The sequence below is a fragment of the Oryzias latipes genome, chromosome 5, assembly GCF_053564925.1.
Source record: "Oryzias latipes strain Hd-rR chromosome 5, Olatipes_Hd-rR_3.1".
NCBI lineage: Eukaryota > Metazoa > Chordata > Actinopteri > Beloniformes > Adrianichthyidae > Oryzias > Oryzias latipes.
Window position 1 is genome coordinate 30800001 of NC_136241.1, and position 13789 is coordinate 30813789.

Consider the following 13789-nt stretch of genomic DNA (forward strand, 5'->3'; position numbering starts at 1 on the left):
GGTGGCAGAGTGGTTAGCTTACAGCCAAAGGTTCAAATCCTAGCTGGGGCTTTTCTGTGCGGAGTTTGCTTGTTCTCCTCCCACAATCCAAAAACAAGCTTTTAATTGGTGTCTCCAAATTGCTCCTAGGTGTGTGTGAGTATCAAGTCCAGCAACAGACATGCAACCTGTTCAGGATGTATCCCACCCTCACCCAATGGTGGCTGGGTTGGTTCCAGCAACCCCGTGACCCAAAATTGGGATCGAGCGGGTTCTGAAGATGGATGTCAAAGTGAGTCAAAGGCCTGGCTTTGAACTCATGTGATGAAAACTAAAAAATTCTCTTTGTTTTTGGACTTAAAGACCCACTCAGATAAAAAATGGTTTTTGGTGTTTTTAACATGTTCTTGTGGCATTTTTCTCATGATGGAAGACATAAATCAGGAAAATAAAGCTAAAAATTGCATATGGACTATTTCCTTATTCAAATCTTTAAGAATCAGGAGCAGAAGTAAAAAATGACATTGAAAAAAAGATTGTAATTGTGATGTAGAAAATACGCTGGGCGGGCCACAAGCTCCCTCCTCTGCTTCATTTTGACGCATCCACTTGTAGACGACTAGCTCCATGTAGGTCTTTGTTTTCCTCGTCTGTGGAAATTGTGGTAAATTAGGAGCCGACAAAACAAAAGGTCATTTGAAAAAGATGTTTTTTTTGTGACGGAGAAAATCTGCTGATTGGGGACAATAGCGGCCGGCTCCACTCCATTCTGATGCTTTCAATTGTAGACATCTAGATCCATGTACGTCTTTTTCTCGTCTGAGCTGGAATCTGGTTAAAAACTCTACGGCTGGATTGCTCCAACGTTGCACGCCATTTTTGATGCACCGGTTATGTTAGGTTGGAGGTGTGAGGGGCCGTGAAAAACGATGTCCTAGAAAATGAAACAGGCTTTTATAACTGAAAGAACCACTGGTTCGCTTAATTGAGTCACGGCATCTGGACTTAAAATCTTTTTTTTAAATGTTTCACCACTCATCCACAAGGCTTCATCAGTATGAGTGATGCTGGGCTCAAGCCCCATATTTTAAGCCCAAATTCAAGACGTCACCCAGACAAATGAGAATCTTCACCAACTTAAGTGAATTCTGTTTCTGTGTGTACATCTGTGTTTTCCCCAGAGTTCGTGGTCCAAAGCAGATCCAAAATCTTTATAGCAAGGCGTGTTTATTAAAAAACAGATTTACTACAAGAACTACACATAGAATTATATAAGGCCTATTTGATTAAGCTACTATTGCTATTACTGTACAATATTGTACCAAAAAAGTGTACCTCTGTAATGTACAACATTGTATATACACAGTACATCTGAACACGGAACTCTCCAGTAATACAGAGACAACTATAAATAGATCTGACATTATAGTCTTTTTTTTTTTCTTTTTTCCTTTTTTAGTTCTGCTCTTTCAAATAGACACACACACACAAAAAATGCATACTTAACAATAGTCAACATGTCATCCTCACACAGTTAGTCCACATGCAAGCCCAGTTGTTCAAGTGCACAATGATTGAGTCGAGATATAGGAGAAGGTTCCGGCTTCTTCTGACAGCAAAACTGGAACCCGCTCACCAACCACCCACATGCAAGTCTATTTGTGTGCCTCGAACGCAGCACACGAGCTCCCTCCAGTTGTGGTGATGAGGTAACACAAATACACCAGGTATGCACAAAAGCTATACAGAGATTAGAAAAGAAAAAGACCAAATAACTCACAGCTCTTTACAGAAATACAGAGTCTGCTGTGTTTTTCCAAGAAAAAAAGACACCTTGTTCAGTTTAACCTGAATGGCATGAGACCAGTTTTTAAAATCAGTGTTGGCATTTTGGATATTTGAATTTATCATTAGATGCAAGTTGTGTCTTTCTACCCCCAAAACTTGATGGAACGAACAGCTACTCCCTAAGTTTATTTATTTTTTTGGTTTTTAAACTCAACGCATGAAGCTGCGGTTCTGAGAAGACCCTCATGGCTCCTGGACTTCCTGTTTGCTTTCGAGCACCATGAGTTCGAGCACATTTTAGTCCTGGGGTAAGACATCCACCATACAGATCGGTTACTGGAAGAAAAAAAAACAAAAACTGGCAGTTTTGAAAAACGAAATCCAAGAAGGCAAAAAAAAACAAACAAATGAGGTGGTTGGTTGTGCGTTTTATCTACACAGGAGAAGATCCTCAGGTGCACGCTTCCAGTTATTCTCATGATTGTTAAATATACAGTATTTTAACTGTCAATGGCGAAGAACATTTTTGTAGTGTTGCTGTGTCTGACTTCTTTTCCAGCTGCTGCTAATGCAAAGTGGTGCTGCTGGGCATGACTCCAGCATGCAAGGAAAACCTGCAAGGCGTTTTAGCTGCCACAAAACACCACACACACATTGAAGGGAAAAAACGTGCACGTGTGTATATGATCCCATAACAACAACAAAAAATGCCGGAACCCCCAATAAACATTAAAGCTGCAGGAGAAAAGCAGCATAATGCCACAACCGCCAGCTCTCACTGTTTTATTGCTATAATATAACTGGAACATCTGTTCCCACGTTAGTAACATGTTATTTTTTTTTTAGCTACAAGAAAAAGCAACTTAAGAAAAATACTAACAAATAAAAGGCTGGAACAAGAGTTCAAATAATGCTCCAAGTCACACAACTCACATTTGGGTTTGGATCCATTTTTCTTTTCTCCCAACATCCCAGAAATTCACACCAAACACCGGTTTGTCACTTTTAAAGCAGCAACTCTGAGTGTTTCATTTCTAAGAGAAAAAAAAAGAAAAAGAGCTATGCCATTCACAGTTTTATTTCCCCCCCGCTGAAGTCTAACGCGACTATTGGTTCTGAGAAAAACGAAGGAAACGACAATCCCTGTAATTTCTTCTACACAAAAATTCAAACAGTGCTTTTTGCTTCAGATCTTTGTGTTCATTTCTAACCATCACAAGTTCCAGTATGGAAATTCTAGGTGCTGCACATCTGTCGGTCCCCACCCTGAAGGTTTGTTTTCTTGTGAAAGAAAAAAAACAAAGTTTGGGAAGTTTGCTCTGATAAAACAGACCTGTAGTAAAGCAGAGCTGCCAGACGGGGGCAGCATCTTGGCACAAAAGAGAAAATCTTCCAAATTTATCTGGACTCAAAGATGTGATTGATGGATTTGGGGTCCAAATAGGCCAGCTTTGGTACCAAATTAAAAAAAAAAATGTTTGTAAGACTATGAAGAGACTTTTAGGATAAAATGTAAAGATTCATATTTTGGGGATTTAAGCCGAGCAGGATTTGTCATTAGATTGGGGTGGAGGTGGGGGTGGTGGGGTGTGTGGAAGAGAGTGTGTGTGGCTGGCGGGGGAAGTCGGCAACACGGGGGGGAAGGTGGAGGTCGGGGAGCCCATGGCCGGACTGCTGCTCCCTCCTGGGCTCTTTGGGAAAACCACAGGCTTGGGTCTGGTCGCTGGGGGGCGCGGCTCCCTGAAGGAGGGCACGGATGAGGAGAGCGAGGAGGAGGACAGGGAGGGGGACGTGGCTGAGGGCAGGGGGCTCCGCGGCTGGCTCTTGTTGGGGCGGAAGGAGGAGGGCACGTCGCTGGCCGAGGAGGCGCTCCTCTGAAGCGGATGGACGTGGGAGGAGCACCCCTCGTTGTCCCGCAGCAGGCGGGAGTGGAGGGGACTGGAGGGCTCAGATGCCCCACCCCCACCACCACAGCCCATGCCCTTTAGCTGCTCCAGCGTGTCAAGGACCACGTCGGGTGCGTGCGTGTGCTTTGCGGCGCTTTGCCTCTCCAGCTTGCTGAGTTCAGTCAGGGCAGCGTCCTGCATGTCCTGCGACACACGAGGCAGACATGAAGAACCGAAAACGCACAGAAACGGTGCAGCAGCTGCAAACCGCTGCCAGCTTTACCTGCGAGCTGTGCTCCACCTGGGTGAAAACCTCGGGGTCCAGCGGCCTGTGGTTGCTGAAGCTCTTGGAGCGTCCTGCAGGAGTTGTCTTCCTCAGCTGTGGGCTCTCCACCTAAATCATCAAAAGGTCTTCAATGAACACTCCAGTCAAATATGATGATGACACTTCATTTGCTTTAATAAGAAACATGAAGACATGATAATAAAAATATATAAGAAGTAATCCGAGTGAGAAGAAGTAAAAGCCTTAAATCAATGATCAATTATTTTATGAACCTAAGTACCTTTGTTTTGAGGGAGGAGTGGCGAGTGACAGAGTTGAGGATGTTGTGAGTGCTGATTGGTCGCTTGTCTCCTGCATCTTTTGCTGGAGCCCCACCCACAGAAAGAGAGGGCGTCCTTGCTCCTCCTGCCCCACTGCCGCTGGTTCCGGCGCTCGGACAGTCCGTCTCCGAGCGGATGGTTCTCCTGATGTTTCCAGGCTCGGCCCGTTTCCTCAACCTGAATGAGACCCAATGGTTTTTCCTTTCTTTTCTGAACGGGATTACTTCAGTTTGTCTCTTGAAAATAGCCAAATATTTAACAAAGAAACCCACTTGTTCACGTTGGCCAGGTAGACGTCAGCCACGCTGCCTCGAGTAGACACCCTCTCCTCCAGCTGGCCGTCCACTTCAGATTTTGGACTTCCTCTTCCCAAATCCGACCTGGGATAAATAGACATGAGTCTCAAAAATTTGAATGGGGGTAAGGTTGCCATGGTAATGTCTCACTGTAACCAAAATAAGATAAAAACTGAATTTAGCAGCAATTTAGTACTTAATATGTGATGACTCAAGATGCAACAGAGGAAGGAGAACCTACACTCTTATTTTAATATGTCATATTTTTTAAAGCATTAAAGACCCAATCTAATGAAAATTGTGTTTTTGACATGTTCCTGCGGCATTTTTATGATACCGGAGGGCATATATCAATATTTAATATATTTTCCTATATTTAATATAGTTTTTGTCCATTCAAATTGTGGTGAGCTCCAATATTGCTCGGCAATTTTGTTGCACCGCTAATGTTAGGTTGGGGTTGTGAGGTGTTAGCTAGCGAGAGAGCGCGTGAACAGAGAGCTGTCAGTTATATGTGACGGGAAGAGGGGCGGGGTTGCTTCTTGCCAATGGCCCGCCCACAACTCACCTGTGAATTTTTAATGAACTGCTGCAGCTCTGCAGAAACTATGTCTTAGACAACTTGAAATTAATTCATTAACTAATAATTAAAATACCACTGGGTACCCTTTAACAAAAGACAATTAGAGATGCTCTTTAAGAGAATAAAGTGCAGTAAAAAGTAAAACCTGCATTGTCTTATAGTTAAAGAACATATTTAACAGTTATTTACACAGAAACGTGTCTTTTAGTAAAAGCAGTTTTCTCCCTTCAGCTGTTAAACACATCAGAACCAGCAGCAATCAATAAATTAATGAATGTTAGCATTTACAATGTGATTGCAGTTACAAGTTTGTAATAAAAAGTTGTCTTCTTACAAAAAAAGTCTTTTCTACTGAAGTTGAGCCTAAATCGAGCTGATTCTAATGGGACAGGAAGTTGGTATAACAGCTTTAAGTTCTACATGATGGGGATTTCCAAGACTTTTTTTTTTTGGTCACAATTCCTCTCTGACCTAAAGCTACTCCCACTGTGAGACAAATGCTGGAGCGGCAAACAAATAACAACATCAACAGAGCCACAGAGAAAGGAGGAAACAGACGCGTGAAGGAAATCTCACGTTTCTTGGATCACGATGTACTGATGCGGCACCAGGCCGTCCACGCCGTTGTGCCGCCCCTCCCACCAGTCGCTGGAGGCCCGTCCGTACAGAAACAGAGAAGCCCCCTTTTTGAAAGACAGCTCCCGGCTGGAGCGGCCAGTGTAGTCAAACTTGGCGATGGCTTCAACGGGCTCAGACTCTGAAACACGGAAGGAGCCTGAGATTCAGAGGACGGTATGGAGATGGAGAGGCAGAGAGGAAAATGAGAGAAAAACAGAGGGTTAAGCCAGGTTAGTTAGCTGGTTAGTGCTGCTGCTTTTCAAGAAAAGTTTGTTAAAAGTGTTTAAAGGTTAATAGCAGGATGAGGTTTTAAATCAGGAACAGGAAGTACACTAGAATTATGGGGTAAGAAATACAGAACAGCTGTTACAAATTAGCAATATTTTTCATTTGGTTAACAGTTCTAGGCTTTATAGTTTTTTTGTTCAAGTTCCAAATTAAATTTTTTCTTTTTTAAATTTTCTATATTTCTCTCATATTTTTTTTACAATTTTTCTTCTCCAAATGCAATATTTTTATGTTTCAAATGTGTAATTTTGAGTTGAAAACTTTTTTTTCCTTTCAAATTTACTATGTCAAAGTTTTAAATGTGCAACCTTTTTCTTTTCTTTTTTCACTTTAATCTGATCCTGATCTGATCCCATAGAGCGGCGGGGGGGGGGGGGGGGGGGGGGGGGGGGGGGTCTGCAACCTGAGGCTCCAGAGCCTCTTTTATCCCTCCATTGTGGCTCTTTGGGTTTAAAAACATAAATAGTAGGTTTGTAGTTTTTTTTGTTGATAAAAGGTTAAGTTTACCATCTATCTATCTATCTATCTATCTATCTATCTATCTATCTATCTATCTATCTATCTATCTATCTATCTATCTATCTATCTATCTATCTATCTATCTATCTATCTATCTATCTATCTATCTATCTATCTATCTATCTATCTATCTATCTATCTATCTATCTATCTATTTGTAATGATAGAAAACGCCATGTTTGGCTTTTATTTGCATTTTTAATTCAAGTTAATCTGCAGCAGCAAGAGGATCTTTTCTTGACACAGGGTGGATTTTATTTTGAAAGGGACTTGATTGTGTTGCCGTTAAAAGTAAAAGAAGTTAAAATTGTTATTTGTAGAAAATATAACCCTCTTACAAATCAGTTATTGCAAATATCTAAAAGTCAGATGCTATAAAAGAATGAACTGATGGCCACAAATATAAACAAAGTGTATTTTTGACTTTGTGGCTCTTGCTGAGTTTTGGTTAGTAAGAACCTGAACAAAATGACTCTGTTAGCGTTAAAGCTTGCAGACCCCTGCCTAAGGGGGATATACCCACCGTCTTCGCTGGTGGGGCCGACAGAAACAGTGTCTGGTGCCGGTTCTTTCACAGGGGGGGGCTCACAGTGAGGACTGTCACTGCAAAGGAGAAAGACTCGGATCAGATTCACATGGAATGTTAGTTACAGCCTCAGATTAACCCTTTGCAGACACACACCTAGTGAATAACACTGTTTTAACTTCAACATAAAACTCTCTGGGGTGAAAAACCACTCACTGAAGATTGAAGTTAAAAATAACTGTCAGAGAAGACTGGGGTCCATGTTCAGGTTTCAGAAGGTTCTTTCCCTGACAATGCCGCGGTTTCAAAATTCTTTTCAAAAGGTTGGACTTTCTGTTTTCCTGAAATTATAGGTTGCAAAACGTTTGACAAAAGAGACAGAGTCCCGTGTCTAAACGTTCTTCAGGACCGACGCTCAGCCGCTTCAGGGACCACGCTACTGCGCTGAAGCTCAATAATCATAATAATTAGTGCTAAGGTTCAGGATTATAAAGACATAGCTAGTTAGTCATTGGACGGTTCATGCTGTGCTCCGGCGGTGCTTTAATCCCCTGTTTGATGGAAGGTAAGCTGATCCTCGTGGCCCCATGGGCCCAAAAGAAGCAGACAGGTTTAGACAACGCCTCCCTCCCCTTCTCAAATCCCTCGGTGAACATTCTCACCAGAAGTCCTCTCCCGTTCCAGGGATGGTGTAGATGGGGCCCTGCAGGTCTGGTGGCCCCGGAAATATGGTGTCGTGGTGGATGATGATGGTCTTGATGAGTTCGTTGACGTGCGCCTGGCAGGACACCTGATCATGGCCCTCAGGGACAGACATCAGGGTGGGACCAAAACAGATAGCCAAGTTGTAGGGGTCCATCATGTTTTCCTCGCTGTACTGAGACAGACTGAATGCACAGAAGAAGAAGAAAAGACATCTTAGGACATGATGTCACCCTTCTCCTGAAAACATGTCATCCAAACAGGTTTGATTGTACCCACAAACAAGCACAACATGTCATTTATGGCCCAAGCATCGTCATTAGTCATCAAGTTGGGATGGCATTCAGAGTCTGGATCAGAGGCTGTAGGAGGTGCGGCAGCAAACTCCAACCAGGCCTGTGATGACGGGGACACTGTCTGTTTGAAAAGCCTGCTCTTATAAAAATAGCCTTTTTGTTTTTTTAAACAAGTTCTTGCAGTGTTTTTCTGATGATGAAGAACACACTGTACACAAAGAAAATGAAGATTAAAACTGTGTTTTTGAGTATTTTTTTTCCAGGTGAATCAGGAGCAGTTGAAAAAATGCAGTTTGTAAAAGCTTGTAGTTGCTACGAACAAACTACAACCGACGGGCCACATGCTCCTTGTTTTGCTCCATTCCGATGCATAGACGGCTGGGTAGCTCCACTATTGCTCACCCTTTTGTTGCACCACTAATGTTAGGTTGGGGGTGTGAGGGGCTGTAAGTTAGGAGACAGTGTAAACAAAGGGATGATGGGAAATGAGGGAAGCCTTCTACGCACCAAGGGTCCAGCCTGTAACTCAGGCAGATTTCTGACGAACACCTGCTGCTGTGCAGAATGCGACATAGCTTTTTGATTTTCCCTAAAAATGGCATAATCATGTTCAAAGATTATGAGGACCCCCCTTAAAAACGAGATGACACATCTCAAGGGGCGTATCCTACAAACAAATAAATGTGAAAGACCACTGGGAACACTTTAAAAGATGATTGGAGTGGGACTTTAAGGAGTTTAAAAGATGGAGAAGCGAGGAAGCCGCCCAGACTCCTCTGCTTACCCAGGAGTCTCGCGTGTCACCTTCCCATCCATCCCTTTGTGTTCTTTACAGGAGGGTTTGTCACAGTTTCAAGGATTGAATGGACGCAATGGAATGTGCACCTGTATAAGAGTGTGTGCTCACACGCTGCACCGTATAATCAAGCCCACATAAAAAACATGCGTGAGACATCAAAGACTTTGCACTTATGGGGTTTGTGGCTGACGCAAGACCCCCTAAAAAACACAGAACGAAAAATAAACCTGACTTGAAGGCTCAAAAAGCGAATCACTCTTCAATAATAAAAAGGTATTTTTACCCTCAAAATCAGTAGCTTCAACATGGATGAATTAGAATCAGCACAGACTTGACATGAAGGGTTAAGACTATAATTAAAGCTAGTTTTTTTTTTTTTTATTAGTTGCATATTTTGCAGATTTGGCTTCCGCCACAGGCGATTTGAGCCGCAAAAGGTCAAAGGATGTTTAGAGCGGAGCTGAGAGAGTCAAAGGAAATGCGATGTTTATGAAAAACAACGAGTGCATGGAGTCAGCAGCTAGCTGCTCTTAAATGTAATTAAAACACAGACGAATGCATTTCAGTATGTCTTTTTCTTTTTGGATCTTAGAGTGATTGTTGAAACACCATTTCTATTGCAGAAGTCCTAAAGCAGGGCAGCCTTTTATGATAAGGAGACATACTCATCGGTGCAGCACAGAATCCTGCGAAAGCAGATGAAGAGAAGAAACCAGTCCAGCATCCAGGCCCATCTAGGTTTCAGATGAACTTGCTTGAACCAACCACTAAACCATTTTAAGTTCAAGTTTATCCACTTTTCTCTAGAAAAATTAAACAGTTTGAAGAGGCTATTTTAGTACTTTATTGAAAGTAAAAACAAGTACTGTATTTATCATAGAGATAAAACAAATTACATTACTTTGGAAGAACAAGTTTCATCTTTAGGGATCTTTAAGGACTTTATGTTAGAACCATCAACTGTATATGAGAAATGGACTGAGTGACCCCTCCCCCTTTGCATTCTAAACAGGAAGAACCAGGAAGCTGGTTCCAAGAAACCGAAATCCCATAGACTTCTATTAAGAAATAAACATCATTTATTCTGTCATTCCGTTTTTTCAGAAAAAACATTCTTGCTCTGCTACCATATTCTAAACACCCACTCCAATAAAAATCACGTTTTTAACATGTTCTTGTGGCATTTTTCTGATGATGGAGACATATATGAAGCAAATTAAGCTTAAAACTGCATTTCTGAGTATTTCATTATTCAAATTGTTGTGAATCAGGAGCAAAAATGCCGCTTGAAAATGATCATATTTGTTAAATAGAAAATACATTGGGTGGGGAACATCCTCCCTGCATCCGCTCCACTCTGATGCATCCACTTTTAGACAAATAGATCCCTATTCGCGTTTGTTTTCCTTGTCTGAGCTGCTATCTGGCTCTAAACTGTATGGCTGGATAGCTTAATATTGCTCGCCACTTTCGCTGCACTGCTGATGTTAGGTTGGGGACTACTGCCGTTCTGCAGAAACTATGTCATTGAAAACAACACCGTTTTTTTTTATAAGAAAAACCGCTGAGGACGTTTTTACAATAGATCAACAGATGAATTAAATTCAATTCAATTTTATTTGTATAGCCCAAAATCACAACAGTCGTCTCGATGGGCTTCGAAGTGAAACATGAACTCAAAAGGATCATGAATACAAAGAGTTCAATAGGAAAATACCAAATTGAACTAACAAACTGACTAAGCTATACTGGAATCCCTGCCCTTAGAGCCCCCTTCGCGGTAAGGAAAAACTCCTAAAAAACCGGATGATTGAAGTGGGTCTTTAACATGTTCCTGTCATTACTAATTTTTTCAAGATATTATTTCCGTAGAGCAAGTTATTCAAGGTATAAACTGAAATCAGATGCCTTAATAAACGTTTGATTGACATTTTTTGTGTAGCCTGCCTTAAAGTAGTAGGGGTGTGGACTTTCAACAAGCTCATCCCTGATTGGTGAGAGTGGTTGCCAAAGACACGATGACTCAGACTGACTCGGACCAATCAATGGTTACTGATGACGTCTGGTTACAACATGGCAGCGTCCGGATCGTGAAAAAATGGTGACTGAATTGACTTAATTTGGTTGGAGCTGTAAGTAAGCAATTTTCTGTGGGGGACATTTAAACTCCAGTTCTGAGATACAGTCAATGCTTCAAACCCAACATGTATTTTAATGTTCCCCTTGATTAATCATTATTATACCATGGTCCGGTTGAATACTCGATTCTGATTGTCTGCTGGGTATGCATTAAAACCTGATAACCGCACGGGGAAAAAAGAAGTTCCGGTCAGCTAGCTTAAATGTTTTGTACCACTGCGCCGGCTTCTTTAAAACAACCTTTTGCTTCATCATCTGGACAAAAACAAGCGGTAAGAGGGGAACTTTCTCTCTGAACTGATGCTTTATTCAACCCATCGGGATGATCAGCATATCCATATCACAGAATCTTGACTGCAGCGGTGGTGCTGCACGACGCGGACGGTTCAGGCTTCCGTGGCGTGCGTTAAAAAGTAATAACCGCACACTTCGAAGGCCATTAACCCTTACTTATCAGGCAGCTCCAAACCTTAAATTACCAGTCAAACTGACTGGTGTCTTACCTGTGGTTTATGCTAAAAACAACATTTCTTTATGAAGTAATGGTGGTTGAAAATACAGGCTTTTACACATCTGTCGTGGTCAAATCTGAGGTGTTGAACTTGCGTTAACATTTGTTAACAGACATTTTTGCCAAGAATTTAGCTCTCAGCTTTAGAAATCTGTTTAGTTTATGACAACCCTGTAGTGTTTGGTTATGTTTTTGGTTTTCAGAGCTTAAATGTTTGGTTACGAGGTGGCTTTCATCCACCTTGTGACTGAACGTTGTTCTCAGAGTGCGCTGCTACTCACTGGTTGAGGAAGGCAAACAGGTATCTCATGATGACGAGGGTTTTACTTGGCAGTGATTGCAGAACTTTTTTAATATGGACCGCTCTCTCCTGGAGGCTCTCCATTGCTGGCAATAACAAAAACATCCCACATTAGAGAACAAAACCAGAGTATAGAACCATCAGAAGGACCGGGGATCCTTACAGACGCAGGATATAAGATCATGGAAGACTTCTCTTGGGAACAGGGCATGATCCAGTCCTCTGAAGTACAGCTTCAGAACGCCAGCAATAGAATCTAGATCGAGGTCTTTCTGTTCCTCTGCAAGCGGGTCTTCACCTGCATCCAGAAGAGATGGAGAGGCATGAAGGGAACAGTGGAAGAACCTGGTTGTGTTTATAACAATGCTTCCTGCAGGAGTGAGGCACTACCTCTCTCAAAGGCGTTCTTGATGTCATTAACCTCCACCTGAGAGCCCGACACTCTGAAGATCCCCTCGTGCTGCAAACCTGTGCAGGAGCACATGCATCATTTGCTTTTGCAAAATGTCTCCAGATCTCCCCGACCAACGACCAATCAAATGTGACACAGAAATGCAGCCAATGAGAGCGTGGAAAAGGCTGATGGTAAACCTATCACCTCGCTAGAAACATTTCCTCACCATGGCGACTGATGAAGCGGATGCAGCTCTCAACCATGAGAGGAATGGCTTCACCTGAGTCCTAAAACAACAGAAAAACAGCACTTTTGAAATGATGAGACACCGATAAAAAAAACAGTAACACGAACACACTCATTGATTTCTGTGCATGCATCAGTGCACACATTCCAGAGAAATGGGCATCAAACAGGGGGAAGAGATTTAGGGTGCAGCACCCAGCTGTTGCTAGGAGACTGCACCTTTTCCTTTGTTTGTTCTGTGGTTCCAAAAAATACCAGAATGTTAGAATATGAGGTATAAATATACACCTTTTATTTTAATGAACTTGTATTTGGTTTGTTGAACTTACTACATGAACAATAAAAGACTATTTCAGAAAGTAAAAAAAAAAATCTAAGCAAAAATAATAATAATACTAATAATAACAACAGGCCTACCCACAAGGGGGAGCCACAAACATGAGATTCATAACTGGAGAAGTTGCTTCATAATTTTGATAAATTATATTTAAAAAAAATAAAAAAGCTTTTCTGGGCTACTTTTATTTATTTCATAATAAAAAGGGACAAAAATTATATGAAAAGGTAACCTCCTGAATAAATATAAAAACAAGAAAGATGAAATGAAGATCAAGCTGCAATGCCTCTGACACGACAAACATCCTCCACAAAAACAAACGCAGATAATTACCTGCTTCCGTACGGTTGAGTTTCTCCTGCCACTATGCGGGGAGGAAAAGGGGAAAGAAAGAGCGACACGCTGTCATTATGTTTCCACACGTCTATTTTTAAACATCACTCTTCTATATTTGTGCTCACAAACATGTTTGCACAGGTTGAGATTATGTATAAATGGAGGACAATGGTTCCTCTCACTGCCAAAAGCATCAAGTTTTTAAAGAGTGAAACAGTTTACAGCAGTGCATGAGAGTGTTGTTGGACCACACCCACCTGGCAAGGCAACAGTCAGTTTTCTGACCTGGAGGAGGGGAGAAGGAAGACGTTTATGAGCGGAAAAAGACCCAAGCATAATAGAAACTCCACACAAGGAAATGGGTCCAGATGAAACCAGGAAACAAGCGCTCCACTTGAGCAGACGACTCTGAGGCTTTTTCCTGTCGGGTTGTGGAAACACATTTGACCAGGAGGACCCCCCCCCCCCCCCCCCCCCCCCCGACTTAAAAAACAGCTGCATCCACATATGGAGGTCCCTGTGACCTACCCTTCCAGATGTACAGATTGGGTTTATTGTCCAGATTTTAGTCATTCCGCCTCATTAATTACCCCAAATGCACAGAATCTCTCTGATTCACCTTAAGGTATGAGATGTTTG

General features: G+C 42.1%; 1 protein-coding gene across 6 annotated transcripts in view; it reads right to left on the reverse strand.

The window, feature by feature from the left end:
* Positions 1 to 1189: 1189 nt before the first annotated feature.
* srgap2 (SLIT-ROBO Rho GTPase activating protein 2) overlaps positions 1190 to 13789 on the reverse strand; it is a 65656-nt gene continuing 53056 nt past the window's right edge. For 5 of the 6 annotated variants that reach the window (XM_023955231.2, XM_078947708.1, XM_078947710.1 and 2 more), the window contains 13 exons: positions 13408 to 13435; positions 13148 to 13178; positions 12458 to 12518; positions 12228 to 12305; positions 12001 to 12135; positions 11818 to 11923; positions 7752 to 7976; positions 7087 to 7166; positions 5715 to 5913; positions 4532 to 4639; positions 4220 to 4436; positions 3937 to 4047; positions 1190 to 3857 (listed from right to left, as the gene is read on the reverse strand). In XM_023955231.2, the coding sequence (XP_023810999.1) occupies positions 3303 to 3857; positions 3937 to 4047; positions 4220 to 4436; positions 4532 to 4639; positions 5715 to 5913; positions 7087 to 7166; positions 7752 to 7976; positions 11818 to 11923; positions 12001 to 12135; positions 12228 to 12305; positions 12458 to 12518; positions 13148 to 13178; positions 13408 to 13435 (1934 nt within the window). In that variant the 3' untranslated portion in view covers positions 1190 to 3302. The remainder of the gene's footprint in view (positions 3858 to 3936; positions 4048 to 4219; positions 4437 to 4531; positions 4640 to 5714; positions 5914 to 7086; positions 7167 to 7751; positions 7977 to 11817; positions 11924 to 12000; positions 12136 to 12227; positions 12306 to 12457; positions 12519 to 13147; positions 13179 to 13407; positions 13436 to 13789) is intronic. The other variant, XM_023955232.2, reaches the window with a different exon arrangement.